Source organism: Cupressus sempervirens, chromosome 1, assembly GCF_028749045.1.
Source record: "Cupressus sempervirens isolate cs-2001-9-10 chromosome 1, ASM2874904v1, whole genome shotgun sequence".
Lineage (NCBI taxonomy): Eukaryota > Viridiplantae > Streptophyta > Pinopsida > Cupressales > Cupressaceae > Cupressus > Cupressus sempervirens.
Genome location: NC_143118.1, coordinates 817,526,795 through 817,550,362, shown reverse-complemented (window position 1 = coordinate 817,550,362; position 23,568 = coordinate 817,526,795). Strand labels below are relative to the sequence as shown.

Sequence of the window (23,568 nt, the reverse complement as noted above, 5' to 3'; positions counted from 1 at the left end):
TAGTGGAGAGAAATTTTTCTAATATGATTTCTCGGTTGGATGCTAGATTGGCTGATCAAGCTAAGAAGGTCAAGGTGGAAGAGGATGGTTTTGTTGATCAGTTTGTGGAGCCTAATGTAGAACCTACAGAGCAACTAGAGGTTGTTGCTGAAGATATTCCTAATGTTGTTGATGTTGGGATAGAGGTAGGTTTTCATGGTCAGTTGGTTGAGTCTGACATGGATATTGTGGAGCACTCGGTCGTGAATGATCCAATTGTTGGAGGTGAGTTAAGTATTGCAGAACATCTTGTTGTGAGCAATGAGGTTGCTGGTGTTGAGAGTTTGGCATGTATTGATGGTGATCTACATGTTGGTGTTGATATGGAGTTTGTTGTTGCTAATGCGGATTTTGTTGCTACTAGTGTGGATTCACTAGTTGTTGATGTGGATGAGAGTTTTTTGTTGAAGCATTATGTTCAGTTTGTTCCTGGGAGTGAGCATGCTGATTGGATGGTTGAGATTTTGGTGTTTGATAGAGTGATGCAGATGTGAAAGATTTGCATGGTGGTTTTGTTGTCCCTATTGAGGTGGAAGCCTTTGGTGAAGATGAAGATGGTGGTAGATCTTTCTTTTGGCGAAAAAGTGTGGGACACACTTTTCTATCTACCGAGGGAGTCTGATGCAGGAGCATCTTGCATGGGAAAATTATTGGGAAATTTTTTTTTTGAAAAAAAATAAAAATTTATGGAGGAGAGAGAAAGTGACGAAAATTAGAAGAGAAATAATAAAAAATAAAAAAAAGAGGAAAGAAAGGGAAAAGAGAATTTCTATTTTCGAGGTGCATAGGTGGCATAATAGAAAAAATAAAAAAATAAATGGTTGTCATTCCATTTATCGAGGTGTGTGGGAAGAATTCTAGAAAGTTATGAATATTGTAGAAAGTTGTGGATATTGTAGAAGGTTGTGGATAAGTCATGCATTGGGTGGTAAGTGCCTATTTAAGCAAGGCATATGAACATTTCTAAAACAAGCTTGGAGAAGCTTGAGAAGAAAGTGAAAGCTCAAGGAGTAGCGTGAGAAGTGGAAGCTCGAGGAGTAGAAGCTCGAGAAGGTGAAGCTTTGGAAGGAAAAGCTTCAAGGTGTGAAAGAGAAAGAGGAAGTGAAGAGTGAGTTTTCCTGAGTTTGTGGACAGAGCGCCGAATGTGAGGCAGTTTGCAGCAGGATTGTGATGGACTTGTGAGTGTGTAGACAGAGCGCCGAATGTAAGGTAGTTTACACTTGGATCTTGGATTAGGTTTGTGAGAAGAGCTAGTGACTGCAGTTTAGAAACAAGGAGGTTTCTTGGTGGCTTGCGAGCACAAGTTGAGATCTCAGAGGTTTCTACCAGAGTGTGGATATGGACTAGCTTGGGTTTGGATTGGATCTTGAGAGATCTTGTAGAAATGTTATTGTAATTGCTTTTGAATTTATAATAAAATTTCTTGTGAAGCATTTTTTATTTCTCTTGGTCTCCATATTGTTGCATTCTTGGTTGTGAGTTGGTAAGGGTGGTGTGGCCCTTCATTAGTGGTATCAGTGCATACCTTCGTCAGTTACCTATCCCACCCAACCATGATAAAGCTTTACTCTTATGTTCATCTATTCTAAATAATTCAAATAAAGGCACTTTGACAGTGATTTGAGATAGCATAGATATCATGTCAATTGGATCACATACAATAGGGTAACTTAAAAGAATACCTAAAACTAAGATCTTCTAAAAAATAGGCATCTCTATTTGTTTAGCAACAGTAGATTCTAATTTCTTTTCTTGTGTATTTTCCTTAACTGTCTCATTTATCTAAAATTGGACTTTCTTCTTAGGTTCCCATTTCTTGGCCTTACTGCCTTTGATCTTTGCTATCACTAAACTATCTTTCTTACTATTATCCTTCATCTTATGAGTAATATCCTTTATGAAGATACCAGAAGGCTTACCAATTTCATTGTTAACTATCCTACTTCTCAAATTGTAATTACTATGGACTTGAGAGACAATTTCTATTGTGATTCTATCAATCTCCTCTTTAGAAGGCTTTCTTAGATTTATATCACCAACATTTGAGGATGTAGTACATACCTTATCTTCATCATAGTCTTCATTATCTAAAAATACTTGCTGATGGTGTAACTGGTAAACAACTCTCTAATTAGCAATATCACTTTCATGTTCTTCTAGATTAGAATCTTCATAATCATCACATATATTAACCATATTGTAGCTTACATCATCATGATTCTTTTCTTCCTATTCCTTCTCATTCTGGACATTTTGATTTGCAACAAATGATTAGGCTACTATACAATAGTCTGAGTGAGGTGATTGGCATATGATGCACCATGGCACATCATCTATTATGTTGAGAGAACTTCTTTGTAGAGGGTCTAGGGTAGCCTTATCTTTCATAATTTGGCTCTAGTTGGGAATAGGTATACCATATTTCCACTAAATAGTGTATGGATAGTTTTGCATTCTTGGTTGCCTATTAAAATGATTGTTGTTCATTGGGGCTTTTTCACCAGCATTAGATTTTTTTGCATTGAAAGTGGGCGGGTTTATCTTTTTCAATAAACCCAACACTGGACCCATTATATCTTCCTCAGGCTTATTACCTATAGTAGATTTATCATTTTCCTTCTTATTGTTCGTAAGATTGAACAATTTTGGGTCATCTCTCCTTCCTATCTTACCAAATGCTTTCCTATTGTTCTCAATATTCATAGCTATCTTGTAAGCATCCCTTAAAGTTTTGGGATCTTTGTCTCTCAAATGATAAGCCATTTTACTATCAAAGGCATTTAAGTATGTAGTGAGGCATACATCTTCATTTAATCCCATCACCTAGTATAACTTATACATCTACTTCTGAAACCTTACATTGAAATCAAAAGGAGATTCATTAGGGTTCTTTTTGATGTTGTTGAAATCATTCAACATGAAGCCAACATTAGTGTTATCTACATATTGTTCTTTGAATAAGTTTTCCAAATCAGTCCATGAACTAATGTTATCATCTGACAATCTTCTTAACCAGTCCCTTGCATCTTTTATTAATGAGTGCACAAATAACTTCATCACTATATCCTCATGTTCTACTTCAAAATTATTTAACATTTCTATGAAAATTCTCAAATGTTCCTCACCGGTAACAACATTATTTCCTAAAAACTTCACAACCTTATCTCTAAGGATAAATGATATTGGATGTGGGAAACCAAGAATACTTAAGAATGAAATTTGTCTGAATTTTTTGATGTATAGGCTTCTTGTGAAAACCAACAACATTAGATGTACTTACTGCATTGGTCTAGTTATGGATAATGCTTTGAGACTACTGTGTTTGAACCATAGGGATCTGGGTACTAGTGGTAGATGATGAAGCAGTGGTACATTCAGATATATTTTTATTAGGGACTATTGGTCCATAGGTGGGGATAGAAGTTGTGGCTTGGGTGGATAAATTTTGCCATGAGGCTAAGGCAGAATTAGATTTTTTGAATTGAATCTTCCTTCTAGTTTCTACTGCCTGAGCTTCATTTTCAACTTTTTCAAGCTCCTTTGCTAGATCCTCCTCCTTTCTGGCCTTTTCTAAATCCAAATCTAACATAGACATGAGAGGGTTTGTAGACTTATTTGGTACAACTTGAGGTTCATTCATCTAGATTCCTACAACCTTACCTTTTCCTTTATATGTTTGTTTCAGAGTAGGCTCTACATGATCTGGTTGATCAAGCTTATAGGGTTGAACTTGAGACATAACAAGTTCTTTCCTCTGGCTTATGAATTTTTCTTGTTTTAAAACCTTAGATCTCAAACTATCTATATCTCCAAAAACATTAGCATGTAGAACTGACATCCTTTCTTCTAATTTGTTGTTCTTCTCTTTTACAGCAGCCATGCTCCTAAGCAAATTATCTCTCTCAATGAGAGCATTCAAGGTGGCTTTCTCTCTTTCTCTCTCCAAATGAGCATGTTTGGCTTCTTCTTCTACAATCCATTTCTTTAGGACTCCTATTTTTTAGTATACTTCCTTTGGATCTACAGAAGTTGCTTCTGAATCAACAAGATCGGGGTCATCAAGATCTATAAGGTTTGTTTATACATATGGAGCTACTTTAGGATTAAAAGGATCTTCCATAAAATTCTTATATGCTAGCCTATGATTCATTTCATCTATCACATCTGGTCTATGTAATGCATCTCCCATTGAAGATATATTTTTATCTTGATAGGCTTTCTCTTGTTGTAATGGGGTACTAAACATCCCTCCTAAAAGCCTTGTGTTTTCTGATTCATAGCTTAATGAAGAAGATTCTCTTCCTACCACAGGTTGGTATTGAGAGTTTACTGATATGTTACCCCTTGGTTTCCAAGTAGGATTTAAATCTACTTTCTTCTTGTTTTGTTTCTTCCTACCACCTTGGGGTAAATCAATATACAATGGTACTTCTAGATTGGTTCTTTTATAAGCTCGTACTCTTTCTCTTGTCTACCATTTGTGGAAATTACTTGTCAGTAAGCACTAGTTTCAAAACCTTGATCAAGTCACCACCCTATTCTAGGAAAATATAACATGAAAAAACTTTTGACTCATATAAAATATCATGGCATAACATAAAAAAGATCTGACACATAAATAAATCCAATCGGAAAGAATTTGGGACTACAACTCTTGCTTACTAGATAAGACACTCTACCACTCTTGCTTACTAGATAAGACACTTCTATAAGGATAGTATACATTAGTCTACACCTGTGGTATTGGGAATTTCTCCACTCTTAAATTCTCAAGGTTTGTCACATAACCATGAGTAATATCTTGAAAGAAACCAAAAAAATGTATACTTAAATATCACCAAAAACTGTAATACTTTTCACACATCAGCATGTGTTCAACAAATCCCCAGTAGGGTCATCATTTTCTTGGTGTTTTAAAACTTCCAAGTAGAAAAATACCTGATACCAAGATGGTGAAGAGAAATTTAGTCTAAGGATTAGCTATTTCCAATGATCAACTAAGAAGTGTTTAGACCTGGACCCAACTTCAAATAAATCATAAAGATTTCCTACTCTTTAGGCTCTGCAAGACCAAGTTGGGTGCAAAGAAGGGATAAAAAGATTCAAAAATTTGATATTATCTTCACACTTCATTCATTCAATGACATCCTATTATAATATTCATCCCCTATAGAAGATGTTTGATCATAATTCTTCTTAGATTTATAGGTAATTTCGGGTAACAGAAGCTAACTAAAACACAAAGATTAAATGCAAACAAGTATTGACCAGCCATTATACTCTTCATACATTTAAAGTACAATTGATTTTGATTTTAATATTTTGCTTAATGCTTATCCATGATCTCTTCATATGCAAAATAAAATAATTTATTAGTGCCTCATCCATTGGGATTCAGAGTCTATCCAACTATTTTGACCTAATTGATTGCATTATAATCAATATTATCAACAATCTTGCCTAAAATTCATTCTTATGCATATCCTTCATACTAGCAAAAACTAAAAATTGCACAATAGTTTGAACCCCCTCTCTAGGCATGGAATCTTAGTTATATAGTATGAGATGCAATAAGCTTCAGGCCTAGAGAGTATTGATAGTTGTCCTTAAGAAAAAAATATATTTACAAAATTTACTGTCATAAAAGACAAAAAATGATGCAAAAGAATGATTTGTATCATGAATATTCTTTTTGTGGGGACTACTTCTATTGCACTTCTTTGTTGAGGAGTTCATGATTGGTTTTTTCATAATTGTCATTCCTCAGAGCATGTCGCTATTAGACTTGCTTATGATAGACCCTATTCTGATATTTGAAAACTAAGTTGAACTCGGGGTTTCTCCATCCATGTCATCTTATACTAACAAACTAATAGTCACACATGATTCTCTTGCTACCAAGTCATCAGTTTGGGCCTCTATGCTTGTTACTGTAGTTAGTTATTTATCTTTTTCTTCTTTTGCTTTAACTAAGGCATCAATTGTTTGGAACTTATCTTGTTCCATTTCATCATCATCAGTCTCACCAAGTTCTAATTGCTTTGCATGTACAAAATTTTCCATTCACTTGTCAAAAATTGTGTCATCTGGCCAATCAAAACTCAATATCTCATGCTATTTCTTCAAAACATATTCTCCTAATTTATCTATTTCAATAAACTCTTCTCTTAAAGAATCATATAATATTTGAATTTAACAACTTCTTCATTTGTATTTTACCACCATGCTTGTCCCTTTTTATTTATGACCCTATTCATCCTAAGGCATTATATATCATCCAATTCCTTGGCCTATTCCTCTTTATCTTTTAATTTATCCTTTTTATTCAGTGCATGGGGGAAGAGTTCAAAGTTTCTACTCCTATATTTTGCAAGATAGTTTGTGATTCTCCTCTGTAATGCAATTCTTTTATTATCAAACTCTGAGAGATCATTAGTCAAGTGAAAAGCCTTTTCTATTTGTTCACAAGATAGACTAATGATTGAGAAACATAAAAGGGTGACATCCTTGTCTCTATTATTCCATTTGTTTACAATTGGCTTCAGAGCATCCTCATTTATTTTCAGCTCATTCCATATGTTTATTACTTTTTCCAATTGTTCATAAAATGTAGGCTAGCCAATTTTATCTTCCAGATACATGATTTCTTTTCTCAATTTGTCTTCATACTAGATATCTAGCTCTACATGCAATACCCAGAGTTTGTTCTTTTCTTCTTCAAAATCCTTTGCAATATAATATTAAGGTCTCTATGGGGTGTCTAGAATTTATATAAGAGGATCTGATTAAAAAGGATCAACTAGAGGATGAATATAAGTAATTCTAGGTCTACTAGACCATCTTTCCATCTTATTCTCAAGCTCTATTCTTTTCTGCACTTCTTTATTGTAAGCCCCTAGAACCTATTCATATTTTTCTTATAGTTTTAATTTTTCCTTTTTCTCCATCATGGCTATGGCTAGGGTGAGGTTTGCTATTCCAACGTTTAGCTCTCCAACCTCCTCATTTGGAGCATCCTCTACCCTTTTTACAATCAAGTTTCCTATCATGTCAGTATCATCAATCTAAGATGAACTGGCTCTGATCCTCTTCTCATTGACCATATTACTAAGGCAACATGATCTTCACTAAACTTAGCACCTCTTAGCCCCATTTTCACCTTTTCCTTTGCACTTAACTACTTGATAATAGTGTTAAAGACCATGGCATCTACAATATCTCAATTTGGTAAAAGCAAAACCCTAGATGATTTTATCATTCTTCTTCCTCCTTCAAGGGTCAAACTTTTAAACTCTTGCATCATCTCATCCTTTATTTGATCTTGTATGGATGACTTTCCATTTCAAGATGCTCTACCTTCCTCTTATTACACCTTTCTTCAAATAGTTCAATATTTGTTCTCCATGCAAATTGATAAAAAACTCTTGATTTAACAAAACTATCATCAGAAATAAATTCATGAGTATCTTGTTCTACCATAGGGTCTAATTCCCTTTCTTTGTAATTATTAACAGTTAGCTCAAGGCTAGGCATGGGAGGCTCTTGAGGATTTCCTTCTTCTAATTCTGTAACAATAATAAAGAATCCCCCTTGGGATCCTATTTGCTCCATTTGCTCCTTAGTGAGTTGTTCATCTCCTACATGCAATGGGGATTGAGTAGGTGAGTATTATTCTATTTGGGATACTTTTTTTTCTTTTATCTTTTTCCTCTTGGGCTTTGGCTCTTTAGGCCTCTCTTCCAAAATAGTACTAGTTGATCCAACTATTTGTTTACCCTTATCAATTGTAGGCTCTTTATTTTTAATGATATTGTAGCCAAACCTCCTTTGAATAACCAATTGTCTTGATCCTACTACAAGGGTAAAAGATAATATTTTCATTATTTCTTGGTCCTTGTCAAGATAAGAATTGATAAAGAATGTCTTCTTTTCATTCATTGCCTCCATAATCTCTAGAAAAGTGATCATTAACTTATTCAACTTATCTACTTCTATCTTTGCATCTTGTAAAGGCTTATAATCTTTGTCAAAATAATTAATAAATTCTAAAACCCTAGAATAAACTCTCCATTTCTTCTTTTTGATCTCTTGTTCCTAGAGAGAGAATTCATTTCTTATTACATCTTTAGGGAAGTAGGGTTGATGTTTTTTAGCACCAGTCTTAGCCCTCTATCTGAGTATTTCAAAAAATCCTTCATTGTGATTGAAATGATCATGAGAGACAACCATTTTGTATGGGTCTAAAATTTATACAGAAACAACCAACCACTTTTTGTGATTACAAAGTAATGAGCAACTGTACAAGATGGTAAAATAGAGCCCCTAGACTAACCAATCAGTTGTGCTTCCTCTGAACCACCTATTTGCCATATCATCTCAACTATTCCCACTTTAAGAGGTACTTGGTAGTGAAGCACATGTGGAGTTCCTTGGAATTCATATACTCTAAATACTATTGATAGAGGGTATGGTATGATATCTACCCAATTATGGGAAACTTTCAGACTAGTAGGGTTATCCATAGGCCTGATGAAGTATAACAATGCCTTAGGTATCCTAGGGTTTTCCTTTAATAATAGGCTCCTCAACCTAGATGCACAATATCTATCAAATCTCACAAAACTAGCCTCCTCTACATCCCAGGTCATATTTGCACTCCATAATTGAACTGGTAGAGATTCTCCTCATATTCTCTCTTCAACACCATTTCCTTTTCAAAGAAAGTAACTCCCTTATACAAAAACATATGCATCAATAAAGAATAGTAGCCAAAGGTTTTCTCAATTTTTCCCTTTGCAATCCCAACAAGACCTATGTGAATTTCTTTTGCCAGATAGGATGCCAAATTAAAAATAATATCCACACCAAAAGAAGAGATCTATATCATCATATACATTAAATTTATTGGTACAAATTCATGTTCATCTTCACCAATGACCTTGCACAAAGTCATGTAGATGTTTATGGCCCTAGAATTGAAAAATTGTTACTTGAAAGGTTCTTTGGGTAAAAGCACAAACCTATGTCACCTTTTATAAAGAAACGTGATATCAAAATGTGACAGTTCAACATTAGTGACAAAAAAAATGTTATTTGTGTTTAAAATATGAAGATGATGTAAACTGATGAAATGTGTAGAATTGGATGAACTTTATGTCTATAATTTTTATAATTTTTTTGAGTAAGAATTTATTCATTTTATTTTATTTTGAAGTCCCTTTTTTAACTGTAAAAAATATAGGGTGTAGTTCCTATTAAACAAGTATATGCAAATCATCTTTTTTTGTTCTGATTTGAAAATATCTTATAGATGACATGTATAGCTAGTGCACAAAAAAAGAAATAATTATTTTTGATGTATATTTTCTTTGTTATAAGTACTCAAGTTTGACCTTATCAAAATCCAACAGTTTTTTCCTTCTGTCAAAACTTTCCTATCAAATCTATACCTTCTTGAAAAAAATTACATATTCATGAAGAAGATTCTCTCCTCTAGAGATAAATATAATTTTTTTTTTTTTTGATATGATTTACTATTTTTTTTCCATTTTTGAGGGAGCATCTTCTGAAACGTTAAAATATTGAATTATAATACATTGAGATTATAACATATTATAACTAATCAAAACACTCAAAAATTTATATAATGATGATATTGAATCTGAGATCTATAAAAGAGTATTTTTAGTTTTTGAAAAAAATTGAGTTTTGATAGAGAAATGAGATTTGACCAAAACAGGTTTTGGTATCACAAACGGTGACATAGATCTGTGTTTTTTCCCCTTTAGTTGATGCTGTAAAAAAAGTCAAATTACAACCTTAAAAATGGGGATTGTTAGAGAAGTTATGAATCCTCAAATCCTTGAAGAAAAAGAGGGCAAGATCCAGTTGGAGGAACTAATAGAACTGGCACTGGTGGTCATCACAGACAATGTGAGGGAGGTGGATATGAATTTGTTCAATAATGCAAAAAACAAAATGATTGATAACTTTTGACCTATTAAATGGCCTTTTCATGAGTTGGAGGAGGTAAAAGATAGAATGGGATAGATGTAAAGCCAGGGGAAGATGAATGAAAACATTGTTAGTCTTGGTGGTAAGCTGGAAGCTAGGGGTTTCGTTGAGAAGGATGAGAAAGACAACATTGAAGATAGGATGGATGAGGACACCATAATGGACATAACCCAAGGTCACTTGGATCGAACCTATGAAAAAAGCTAGGAGCTCATGGAAGAGGAGAATTAGAGAGCCTATCAAGCAATAGAAACTATCCAGGACCTCAAAAGGAAGGTGAGGGAGCAAGTGAAGAATTTTTCAAGTTCTACCCTTGGTTTCTATAGTCCCTATAGGTCTTTTTCTTTTTGGATTTTCGCCTATTTTTTTGTTTTGGCCTTTCTATTGGCCATCATTCTATTGTTGGGCTTGTTTTGTTAATTTGCAACCCTTTGTTATGTAAGAAATATTGGGTTTTAGGATCCCTGTAAAACCTATTTTTCTTAATAAAAAACAAAATTCAAATTACCAATTGTGGCCAAGTGTCCTCTCAGTGCCCCTTTCCTAATTTGATCTTTACAAGAGAAATAGTCCTCTAATTCCTGAAAATCAATGTCCTCATGATAATTTATGGTTGGCTCCATTCCAAAAGCTTCTTGAATTTCTTATGTGGTTATTCTCATTAAACATTCTGTTAGGATAAACCACGGACAGAAATAAAAAACTACATGCAAATATAACCAATAACAGAAAATAATAGAACACATAGAAATGAACACAAGGCACCAAGATTTAACGTGGTTCACCCAATCCCTGGGCTACGTCCACCAAACAGAAAGTCCGATCTTATTACAATCCAGTGATTACAACCTGATTACAATCCATAATCCCTTACAGCTCAATACTGCCGCAAGAACCAATTTCGTATCACAACATTATGGAAAATACCCAACCCTAAGCCCTTTTATACAAGTATTAAACCGCTTTAGGGTTATAACATGTCGGCCATAATATGTTGGCTACCATGTCGGCTACTGCCCAAAATTTTTTTTCGTGAAGTATGTACAGTACTTTCCTGATCAGTCACCACAATCTAACAATCTCCCACTTGGGGACTGATCAGGCTCCACACTAAACAAAAATCTCCCACTTGGAGACTGATCCTGTAGCAATACCACTACCACATGGGGCTCCCACTGGATCAAACCATCCTGGACTCTACTGTTCTTTGATTCATGTTCAGTCTAAAAGACCAACCGAAGCTGAAGAGGAGTTCAGCTTCTCCCTTGTTACAACCTTTGTCAACATATCTACTGGATTGTCATTGGTATGTATCTTCTCCAGCTTTAATTGTTCATCCTCCAAAACTGACTGAATGAAATGGTACCGCAATTGTATGTGTTTGGTCTTAGAATGTAGAGCTGAATTCTTAGCAAGATGAATGGCACTCTGACTATTTGTGAACAAATAATTATCCTTCTGAGGATGTCCCAATTCTTCCAAGAAGAACTGAAGCCATATCATCTCTTTGGCTGCCTCTGTAGCAGCAACATACTCTGCCTCTGTAGTGGAGAGAGCATTAATCTTCTGTAACCTAGAAACCTAGCTCACGGCTGCCCCACCAACAGCAAAGACATAACCTGTAGTACTCCGCCTGGTATCAATATCCCTAGCCAAATCTGAGTCAACATAGCCCTGTAAATCAATAGTAGAGCCCCCAAAGTGTAAACACTTATTGGATGTTCCTCTCAAATATCTGAGAATCCACTTGACAGCATTCCAATGCTCAAATCCTAGATGACTCATATGCCTGCTAATGACTCCCACTGCATGTGCAATATCTGGCCTAGTGCATACCATAGCATACATCAAACTTCCTACAGCTAAAGCATAGGGTACCTTGGACATCTTATCCTCCTCTTCCTGTGTCTTGGGACACATCTCCTTAGTCAATTTCAAATGACTAGGTAAAGGTGTGCTGACAGCTTTAGCATTCTCCATAGAGAAACTTTGCAACACCTTCTCAACATAATCAGGTTGAGATAGCGTCAATGTTCTGTTCTTCCTATCTCTACAAATCTTCATACCAAGGATTTGTTTTGCTGCCCCCAAATCCTTCATAGCAAATGCATGTGCTAATTGGCATTTCAGCCCCTTAATATGATCCATGTTAGACCCAGCTACAAGCATATCATCAACATATAAACATAAAATAATGTAGCTATCATCATCCAACCTCTTAAAATAAACACAGTAATCTGAATGACACCTATTATATCCATGCTCATGCATAAAATTGTCAAATTTCAGATACCATTGCCGAGGTGCTTGCTTCAAGCCATATAAACTTTTCTTCAATTTGCACACTAAGTTCTCCTTACCTTTGACCTCAAAACCCTGTGGCTGAGCCATATATATTTCTTCATCCAAATCACCATGAAGAAAGGTTGTTTTAACATCCATCTGCTCTAAATGCAAATCTTCAATAGCCACAAGACTTAAAACAATACGAATAGAAGTCATTTTTACAACAGGAGAAAATATCTCATCAAAATCAATTCCCTTTTTCTGTGCAAATCCTTTTACAACTAACCTGGCCTTAAATCTTTTCTTACCTCCTTCCTCTTCTTTCAACCTGTAAACCCATTTATTCTGTAAAGCCTTTTTACCTGCAGGCAACTTGCACAAATCCCATGTCTTATTTTTCAGCAAAGAGTCCATTTCATCTTTCATTGCAGACTCCCACTGAATCTTAGTATCCACCTGCATAGCTTCATCATAACTTTCAGGTTCACCAGCATTAGTAAGTAAAATAGAATACAAAGAGGGAGAAAACCTTTGTGGAGGTCTAATTTGCCTTGTTGACCATCTAACATTCACTGGTGTGTGTGGTATTTATTGTTGCAGTTGTTGCACATCATGAGGAATGGATGGAACATCAGCTTTTGGAGTATCATCCAGCACTACATAATCATCTTCTTTCTTCTCATGTTGCTGCAACAGATCTTTGTACAACACTTTCTCATTGAATATGACATCCCGACTTCTAATAATTTTAAGATTTTCAAAATCCCAAAGCCTATAACCAAATTCATTAATGCCATATCCAACAAAGACACATTTCTTTGATTTAGCTTCTAGCTTGGTTCTATTTTCAGAGTCTATATGAGAAAAAGCTTCACAACCGAAGGTCTTGAGAAAAGAATAACTCACCTTCTTACCAGTCCATGCTTCCTCTGGAATACCACAGCCCAAAGGAGTAGAGGGACCTCTATTAATCAAATACACTGCAGTATTGACAGCCTCCGCCCACATGTGTAAGGGCAACCTAGCATGCAACCTCATGCTCCTTACGCGCTCCATTATAGTCCTGTTCATGCATTTAGCCACTCCATTTTCCTGTGGAGTCCTTGGAATAGTTTTTTGTCTACGAATACCTGTAGTGGAGCAATAATCTTCAAATTCATGACTGCAGTACTCACCACCATTATCAGATCTGAGACATTTTAATTTCTTACCAGTCTCATTTTCAACCAAGCATTTCCATTTCTTAAAAGTTTGAAATACATCAGATTTTTGTCTAAGGAAATAAACCCATACTTTTCTAGTTGTGTCATCAATAAATGTAACATAATAATGAGAGCCACCAAGGGAAGATACCTGGGCTGGTCCCCGTACATCTGTATGCACAAGCTCTAATTTCTCCTTTTTGTTTTCCTTCCCTGTCTTTACAAAACTCACTCTCTTTTGTTTTCCATACACACAACTTTCATAGAAATCCATATTCACACATTTTAGACCTGGTAAAACTTTCCTTGAATGAAGTACTTTCATACCTTTCTCACTCATGTGCCCAAGTCTATTGTGCCACAGCGCTGTATCAGAATCTATAGCAGTTATTTGTTCTCCCTACTCAATTGCAGTAATTGTTCCTGAATATTCATTTTTCTCTGAAACAATCAAAGTAGAAGGAACAATATGACCTGTATAAAGATATAAGGTGCCTACTTTCACACCTTTTGCTTCTACAAGGGAACCTTTTGAAACCTTTCAATTTTTATCATTAAAAGTAACTACACAACCCTCATCACCGAGTTGCCCTGCTAAAATTAAATTTTTACTTAGTTTTGGAACATTTCTTACCTCATGTAGTAGCCAATGATTCCCATTCTGCAACTTAATCTTAATTTTTCCCTTTCCAACAATCTGATAGGGTTTATTATCCCCCAAATAAACAAGCCCAAAATCCCCTTGGACATAATCAATGAAATAACCTCTATGAGGTGTAGCATGAAATGAAGCACCAGAATCTAAAACCCATGAATCATCAACACTCTCTAAAGACAGAAGCAAAGCATCCTCTTCGGATTTGTTACTTACCACATTTGCCTCCTTGTCTCCATCTGATTTATCTCCTTCATTTTTCTTTCGATTCCAGCAATCTTTCTTTTTGTGTCCTGGTTTCCCATAGTACCAGCAATCATTTGGTCCTCTCGATTGAGACCTCCTCCCCTTTGACTTTCCTCTTGATGTCCCACGATTTCCAGATTTACTTCCTCTTTCAGTCGTTCTGCCCCTGCTTTGTGCATTTAAAGCACTTCCTGATGTAGATCCACCTGAGGATTTTCTATGAGTTTCCTCACTTAAAATAACACCGATCACATCATCATATTTTAGGGTACTAGATCCAGGAACAGAATTACTCAGTGCCATTACCAAGCCATTCCAGCTTTCAGGCAAAGAACACAAAATCAAGAGAGCCCTAATTTCTTCATCAAAATTGATACCCACAGAAGATAATTGACTAGTAATAGTATTAAACTCATTTAAATGATCTGCAACAGATCCACCTTCTGCCATTTTCATATTAAATAAACGCTTCATGAGAAATACCTTATTTGAAGCAGAGGGCTTTTCATACAGTGTCGCTAGGGTTTTCATCAAATCTTCTGTCGTCTTTGCTTTTGTAATATTAAATGCCACTGATAGTGCCAAGCATAACCGAATGCTTCCAAGTGCCTTTCTGTCCAAAAGATCCCATTCAGCCTTTGACATAGTTCCCCGATTCTTGGCTTTTCCTTCCAACGGCTTCCATAAATCCTTCTGATATAAATAGTCTTCCATTTGCATCTTCCATAATTGGAAGTTCTGCCCATTAAACCTATCAACCCTCAACTTACCCTCATCTGCCATCGCTCCCACTCAACTATGAGACTCCCACTTAACTGTGAGACTTTCCTGCAGAGGATAACTGAAAGACAACCTTGCTCTGATATCACTTGTTAGGATAAACCACAGACAGAAATAAAAAATTACATGCAAATATAACCAATAACAGAAAATAATAGAACACACATAAATGAACGCAAGGCACCAAGATTTAACGTGGTTCACCCAATCCCTGGGCTACGTCCACCAAACAGAAAGTTCGATCTTATTACAATCCAATGATTACAACCTGATTACAATCCGTAATCCCTTACAGCTCAATACCACTGCAAGAACCAATTTCGTATCACAACATTATGAAAAATACCCAACCCTAAGCCCTTTTATACAAGTATTAAACCACTTTAGGGTTATAACATGTCGGCCATAATATGTCGGCTACCATGTCGGCTACTGCCCAAAAAAAATTTTCGGGCCGATGCCCCGAACCCCACTATTTATGAAGTATGTACAGTACTTTCTTGATCAGTCACCACAATCTAACACATTCCCCATCCATTCTCCTCACCATCCTAGCTACAAGGTAATAATTTAGGGCTACTGTTGTGAGGAGATTTGAATCCATGAAAACCCAAAGAACTACTAACTTACCTAACTCAAAATTCCAAATATTCCCATGGGGAGAAAAAATTTCCTCTCTGAGAACCATTTCATTTATAATTGGAGCCCTATTTTAGAAGTTACAACATCCCTAGTCCAATTTCCCTTGTCAAACAAACCATCTACAATTCAGAATCTAGGGTTTATAGGAACTATTTTCTTTATTTGGGCTGATTCATTTGTAGATTTACTCAATTGTTCTAGAAAATCATCATGGATATTTCTACTAGCATATTGTACCTTCCCAGAGAAACCATTTTTTGGATGCATATTGGACAATAATGAAGAGAAACTAGAATTCTTTGAATTATATGTGGACTAAGATACTTACTTAGCTTTCTTGTTTCTTCTTTGGATGTTGCAATGAATCATTGATATAGAAATTTTTTATGATTCAACTAGGTGGGAAAATAGGCTTTTCAATAGTTTCTAGCTCCAGAAAAATAAAAATACATTTACATGAAGAAATTCTTTGACTTTCTACATTGTATTCCTTGTTTTATTTCACAAGAGATTCTCTAATTCTCATAAATGGATCATAGAGAAATAGAGTGGCATTACCATTCAAATTTGAAAATAGGCCATCAATTTTTGAAAAATCCAATGATTAAGGAATAAAACATTTAATTACTCAACTTCAACTTTCCTAGTTGGTAGTCAATCCAATTGAATCCTTCCATGTGAGCCTTTTTTTTTTTTTTCCCTTGTTGGCAACTTACATAGGGCCCATTTATGCCTCCAGACACATGCCATGTTCTCACTATGTCACCAAGGGTAAAAGTTGAGAAAATTCTATTGGCGACAATACAACCATCGTTGATCGTGAGAAGATCTAACTGTGCAGACCAACATCTCACTTTTGTGCAAGTAAATCCCTCGTGGCAGCTGGAAATCTAACATCCAAACAATCCTTTAATGACATGGAACTCATAGTGCCTTCCTCAAGGGTTGATCCCACCTCATATCCACATGCAGGCTATTGTTATGTCTCCAAGGATAAAAACCTTGCAACTTCCTTTAGCGAAAAAGCAATCATTGTCAATTGTGAGAAGACCTAATGGCACAAACTTTATTCTTGAAACTTTGTTTCTTCTGACTGGGTCCTATGGATAAGTATTGTCTTGTCACTATGTCACTAGGAGTAAATACCTTGTAATTTATTTTGATGATAAAGTGACAACCATTGATCTTAAGGAAGATCAAGGGTTATCATTGCTTAATCAAAATTTTCAACAAAATACAAAAACCCACAGAATATTAAAGTAAGAGCTTGGGTTAAAATTATTTTAGAGACTTAGGAAAATGTTAGACAATGCAAATAACTTTTTAAAAGTACCTAGAAGAAATAAAAGGGATATTTAAAAGATCTTTCCCATGCATTCGTTCTTTTTGAAAGGGCATGCTACGTAAATATAATCCAAAGGTTTTCTAGGGCAACACTTAGTGAAACAAAAATTAAGGTTCTTCTAGGGGTAGTAAATTAGAAACACAAAGGGTCCCTAATTTTCACAAAGGGGACTGAAACATTCACTTAGGGATGCAATAGGATAAATTTTAAGTGAAAACCAGACCAATAGTCCTAAAGAAAAATTTTGTAACTTCAAAGTTTATTATGGTTAACATATCAACTTATTGAGTTTTGAACACCCTAACCATCATCTTGATATTACCTACAAGAAACATATCATCAATATATAGTAAAAAAATACACTCTAATAATTAATGTATTTTAAAATAAACATAATCATATTCCTCTATATTAGAAAATATAATTTCAATGCAATGGCACCCAAATTCTAATTTCATGTCATAAGAAACTATTTTAAAGTATAAATGATTATTTTAACCTACAAGTCAATGGTTCCTCTTTTTTACTATAAAATATAAATTCTTCATGTCTTCATATAACAAATGATTTTTGACATTTATTTCTTCAATTTGAAGATTATAACCTATCAAAGTAGATATAAAGAAACTAACAGAATATATATTACAAAAAAAAGAGAAGAAATTACTAAAATCAAATCTATCTCTGGGAGAAGTCTGTGGACACCAATTGCAAATACCTTGCAATTTCTTTTGGTTGCAAAGTGACAACCATTGACCTTAAGGAAGATCAAGGGTTATCATTACTTAATCAAAAATTTCAACAAAATACAAAAACCCGTAGAATACTAAATTAAAAAGCTTGGGTTAAAATTATTTTAGAGACTTAGGAAAATGTTAGATAATGCAAACAACTTTTTAAAAGGTACCGAGAAGAAATAAAAGGGGTATTTAAAAGATCTTTCCTGCACATTCCTTTTTTTGAAAGGGCATGCTATGTAAATATAATCCAAAGGCTTTCTAGGGAAACTCTTAGTGAATCAAAAATTAGGGTTCTTCTAGGGGTAGAAAATTAAAAACACAAAACCTTAATTTTCACAAAGGGAACTGGAACATTCACTTAGAGATGTAATAAGATAATTTTTAAGTGAAAACTAGACCAACAATCCCAAAGAAAAATTTCGTAACTTCAAAGTTTATCATGGTTAACATACCAACTTATTGAGTTCTAAATACCCTAATCATCATCTTGATATTACCTACAAGAAACATATCACCAATATATAGTAAAAAAATACCCTCTAATAATCAATGTATTTTAAAATAAACATAATCATATTCCTCTATCCTAGAAAATATAATTTCAATGCAATGACACCAGAATTCTAATTTCATGTCAAAAGAAATTATTTTAAAGTATAAATGATTATTTTAACCTGCAAACCAATCGTCCCTTTTTTTTACTATAAAATATAAATTCTTTATATCTTCATATAAAAAATTATTTTTGACATTTATTTCTTCAATTTGAAGATTATAACCTATTGAAGTAGATATAAAGAAACTAACAGAAGATAAATTATAAAAGAAAGAGAAGAATTTACTCAAATCAAATCTATCTCTAGGAGAAGTCAATGGACACTATTTTTATCGTTGTGTCAATCTAAAGTAAACTTTTCATTTTTTCTTTTGGATCATGCAATTGTATGGCATATAATTTTTTCTCTTAGAGAAAATAACAAGATGTTGGATAGCCTAACATGGTAAGACAAAAGTATTATCATATATAGCCTAAATCTAGGATTTAGTATCCTTTAAAGAGAGAGGACCTCTCTAAAAGATCATAATTTATTGTTACTAATTAATATATAAAATAAACACAAATAATCACGTGGGATATACCTATCAACAAGATTATATTTCCTTACAAACTTTTTCAAGATCGAATTAAGAGAATTTTCCTACTCTTTTATATTATGATCCAAAATTATCATATGAAGTTTCATATAAATCCTCCTCTACTTCTTCTCATTCCTTTATTATATCTAATTATTCTTCCACATGTGCATTCTCTCAACTTGTTTTTTAAGTGTACAATTTTTTCCCCTTCATTTAGTTTATATTTCTTCATCTTCATAAGTTATAAACTCTTTAGCATTCTCATTGTTAACTAAAGATGCATTTCTAAGATTTTAGTTTATTTTTCAATACTAAAAATGGATTTATTCTTATATGCTCAAGAACCCAATGTCCTTTGAGGGTTTTTCTCAATAAAATATTGTATATTAAAATCATTGTATTATATGAAAAATATCACACCAATGTTGGATAACATATTTTGAGAATAAAAAATATGGTAATGATTACACATGGACACTACACATGGGCCTATTAAATATTTAAGTAAAAATGCATCTTACCTAAGGTGTATTTTTTATATATTCAAGTCTCTAATTAAAATAGGTTATATAAAATTACTCAATCCTAGTACATATGTCTAGGAAAGTGGATTTTGTGTGCAGTTTCAATGAACTTCTTGATTTCTATCCCTATTATTATTGTGAGATTTTGAGCTACAATGAAATCTTAACCTCTTTTCCTCCCATATTTTTCACATTCCCTTCAATCCTTGAAATTTAAATTGGTTTCTAAACTTCCATTCTAATGCCTAATAATTTTAGTTTTTCTAAAACTAAATTACTAAAGTAATTTTTTAGAATTTTGCAAAACTAGTTCTATGAAAACTTTATATTCAGATTAATCATTACATTTTGCACAAACATTTTTTGTTTTTTTAAAATATTAGTAAATTCATTTGTACAAAATTTAAACATTATTTCAAAATTTAAAATCTTTTTATACATAACCAACTTTTTATTTGATAAAATACATAAATACACTCCTTATATTCAAAGTTTTCTTTTGACAATAAAGATAATGAAATGTAGAAAATAATATAATGTAAAATACAATAATTTTTTTAAAAATGTTGGTTATAAATATATCTTTTGATCTACAATAAATACAATTTAAAAGAAAGAAGGAAAAATATGTCAAAATTACAATTTTTGTAGTCTAAGCCAATTAAATTGCATTTCCTGTGCTAATTATTTCTATTTATCTGAATAGAGGGTTGTTTGAAGTGGGGTTTGTGAAAGTATACAAGATGATGAAAGTAATAAATTTTAATAAAATTAATCAAGTTGTTACGTGGGTTAAAGGCATTGAGTTGGATTTAAAAGAAAAATATTTTCAAAGCTATAGAGAGGTGGCTTGTTTTAGGAAAGGAAAATCACCTTAGTTTAATTGGTCATGTTGAAGCTTATCAATTTAATAATGATGTCATTTTTATGGTAAAGACTTGGGGTTTGCATATATTATAAAGTTGTACCTTGCAAGTCAAGGAAACTATTTTTCCCTATTTGGTAACAATCTACTACTTATGTGTGAGGACAATTGTACACTATTAATTATGATAAGAATAAAAGTAAGTTTTTGAGAAACAAAATCAATTTGACCTTTGAGAAACGTCTATATCTTCATAAAAGAGATTTTCTACCTTTTTTGATGTTGGCTATTTTAATGGAGAGAGAGCCTATTGGTATGAAGAAATTTATCACCTAGTGTAGTTTTAAGAAGTAAAAGTGACGGGGGCCTATCGGAGAAGGTAATATTACATAACTACAAGGAAATTACCCTAAATGAGGAGTTGTCTGATAGATTTAGAAAGGTGGGCTTGATGGACTATATTAAGGATATGAAGGATTTAACAATGACCTTTCAATGAAGTTTGTTAATTCTTTGAAGAAGGGGCCTGTATCCATTGTTAGTGTTAAGTTTCAGGTTATTCTAGAATTGATTTCTAAAGCCATAAGGCTAGAATGTAGTGAGAAAATAGTTGAACAAAAGAGTGGAAGAGACTAAGAAATATTATAAAAATTTCTTTAAAGTAGGTGAGAAGTCAGTTTTAGTAGCATTTGAAAATGGGTATAAAAGATCTTCTCTTCATGACCCGTTTTCTTTAGTTTTCTTATACATGATGGATTATTTCAAGTTATAGGGTAGACTCTCCACCTACTATGGTCACTATTTCCTCATGTTAAATCATATCCAAAATGGTGAGAAAAAATGATATATGTCTTTTCGTCTACTTTCTTCCCTTACAAATACAATTTGCAAAGGGGATTCTTCTCCTCTTGACCAATTTATTATGCATGTCTTGTACCAATATGTTTTTAGTAAACCACCTTCAATGAGAGATGATTTACTTACCCAAATCTGAAAAAAAAAAAAACCTTTTTACTGACATGAGAATTGAGTTACTTGGTAGTGAACCATCCATTGACAACTCTAAGAAAAACCATGAGCTTAAAATGAAAGGGAAAAAAATCTCCCTCAATGACTAAGGAGAATTCATTATCCTATATTTCTTTAAGGAAACCCTTCTTGATACTAATCCTCCTAAGAGAAAATCTCCTTCAACTAAGTTTTGTACTTCCAAATTGCTTAAAACTAGCTAGGGAGATAAAAATACTTACATTGATGTTGATAAGGATGAATTTTGGGAAGAACAAATTTTGATTCTTAAGAAGGAAAAAAAATTGATTCCTCAAGTGATCTTAGAAGAATGAATAGAGCATTGGTAATCAAAGGTTTATGAGGTTTAAAAATAAATAAGAAAATAATTTTAAAAAAATGGAAGAAGAGGTGGTGCACGAAACAGACTAGAAGTTTGAGCCAAAAGAGATGGAAGAAAGTAATAATTGTCATGGTTAGGACTATGATAGAGGCAAAAGATGTCAAGGACACAAAGGAGGTAAACTCTAGTGATCTCAATATCAATCTGAATGATATGGTTATTGTTTTTGGTACATCCCATGTCTTTGAGTACTAAGATAAAGAGAAGGATGATCTACCTCCTAGAAGATGGATAATCTCAATGCACTTGACCTTATGAACTATATCCTTGCCCTTCAAAATAGAGTCATCACTCTTGAGCATGTTATTATGGATATTATATCTTATGATGAATCCAACTTTTCTTTCACCTCTTTGTGTATGATCTTGGATGGTCTTATGATGAATGTTGTGCTTGAAATGGTCATGAGAAAGAGAAGATTAGGAAAGAGGCTTTGGTGTAAGAGCGAGGATGATACTAACAAGGACTAGACATAAGAGGAATACTCTGACAATTAGAAGAAGGAAATCAAACACCTCACCAAGCATTGGGAAGCTATTGTTGGACATACAAATATCTTTTTCAAAGGGTATGTATTTCTATGGTGCGTTTTGTATTATTTCTAATATTTCTATCCCATTTGATACTCTAAACAACATTTTACAATTTCTAGGACTTTATGGTCTCTACAAATATGGAGATGGGGTTAGCTAGTATTAAGACCTTTAATGTTAATAAATTAGTAGAAGCGGTATGAATACATCTAGTAGGTAGAAAAGAGCTCTTTGTTTATTTTTTCAAAAATTTTGAGTGATAGTTGGTTCCTTCAAATATAGATAAATCATTTGCATTTTCAATACCATTAATTTCAAGTCTAATTGTTAATGTTTTCCTTTGATGTCAATGATTTTTTGCAAGTTTTTGAACAACTTAAAAAATAAATCTTTTAGTTTTAACCAAAACATATTTCCATATTTGTCACACAAAACACTTATTTGGAGAATGAATTAAGATGAAAGACATTGGAAAAGGAACTATTCTTTTTCTTCAACTTACTCATTTGTATTTAGTGACTTGTCTCAAATTTACTCTCTTGTTCTGATGCTTTTGGTATTTTAACTAGCTATTACTATAAAATAAAGAGCAACTCACATTAACATCTTATTTTGAATTTTCTCATTATTTTTAAGAAATATAGATTGGCATATTTTCCAAGATAATATTTAGATCTATTAAGTTGGTTTTATCTCAAAAACATGCTACAATAGAATCGTCAATATGGTATAGTAGAATCCTAAATATAGGGACATTAGTATAGAGTTTAAAAAGATAAATCATAAAACTATGTATATGGGTTTTTCCCCTTGATTTTGTTTGGTGTATTTAGATTGTTTTAAATTAGATTATGTTCATATCATTAATATGGAAGGAGGTAAGAATGATTTCATATGGATATTTGAAGAATTAAAATCAGATTTTAACTATCAACAAGATAATAAATATCAATAAATGTTTAACATTTTATGATTATAATTTATTGTATGATTCACTACAAACATTATGAAGGTTGAATTACATCATTTAAAACTTTAAGTTTATTAGATCATTCTATCAAATCCATGTGGATTTTTTAATTTATAAATTACAGTTTTTTCATAAATCTTTAAAAAGCAGAATTCAAACTTTTTGGATGAAAAAAATCT

General features: G+C 33.3%; 1 protein-coding gene across 1 annotated transcript in view; it reads left to right on the top strand.

Annotated features, from left to right (window-relative positions):
- Positions 1 to 218: 218 nt before the first annotated feature.
- Positions 219 to 23,568, top strand: part of LOC149580371 (patatin-like protein 2) — a 69,342-nt gene continuing 45,992 nt past the window's right edge. The window contains exon 1 of the mRNA XM_089804296.1: positions 219 to 264. Coding sequence (XP_089660422.1) covers positions 219 to 264 — 46 coding nt within the window. The remainder of the gene's footprint in view (positions 265 to 23,568) is intronic.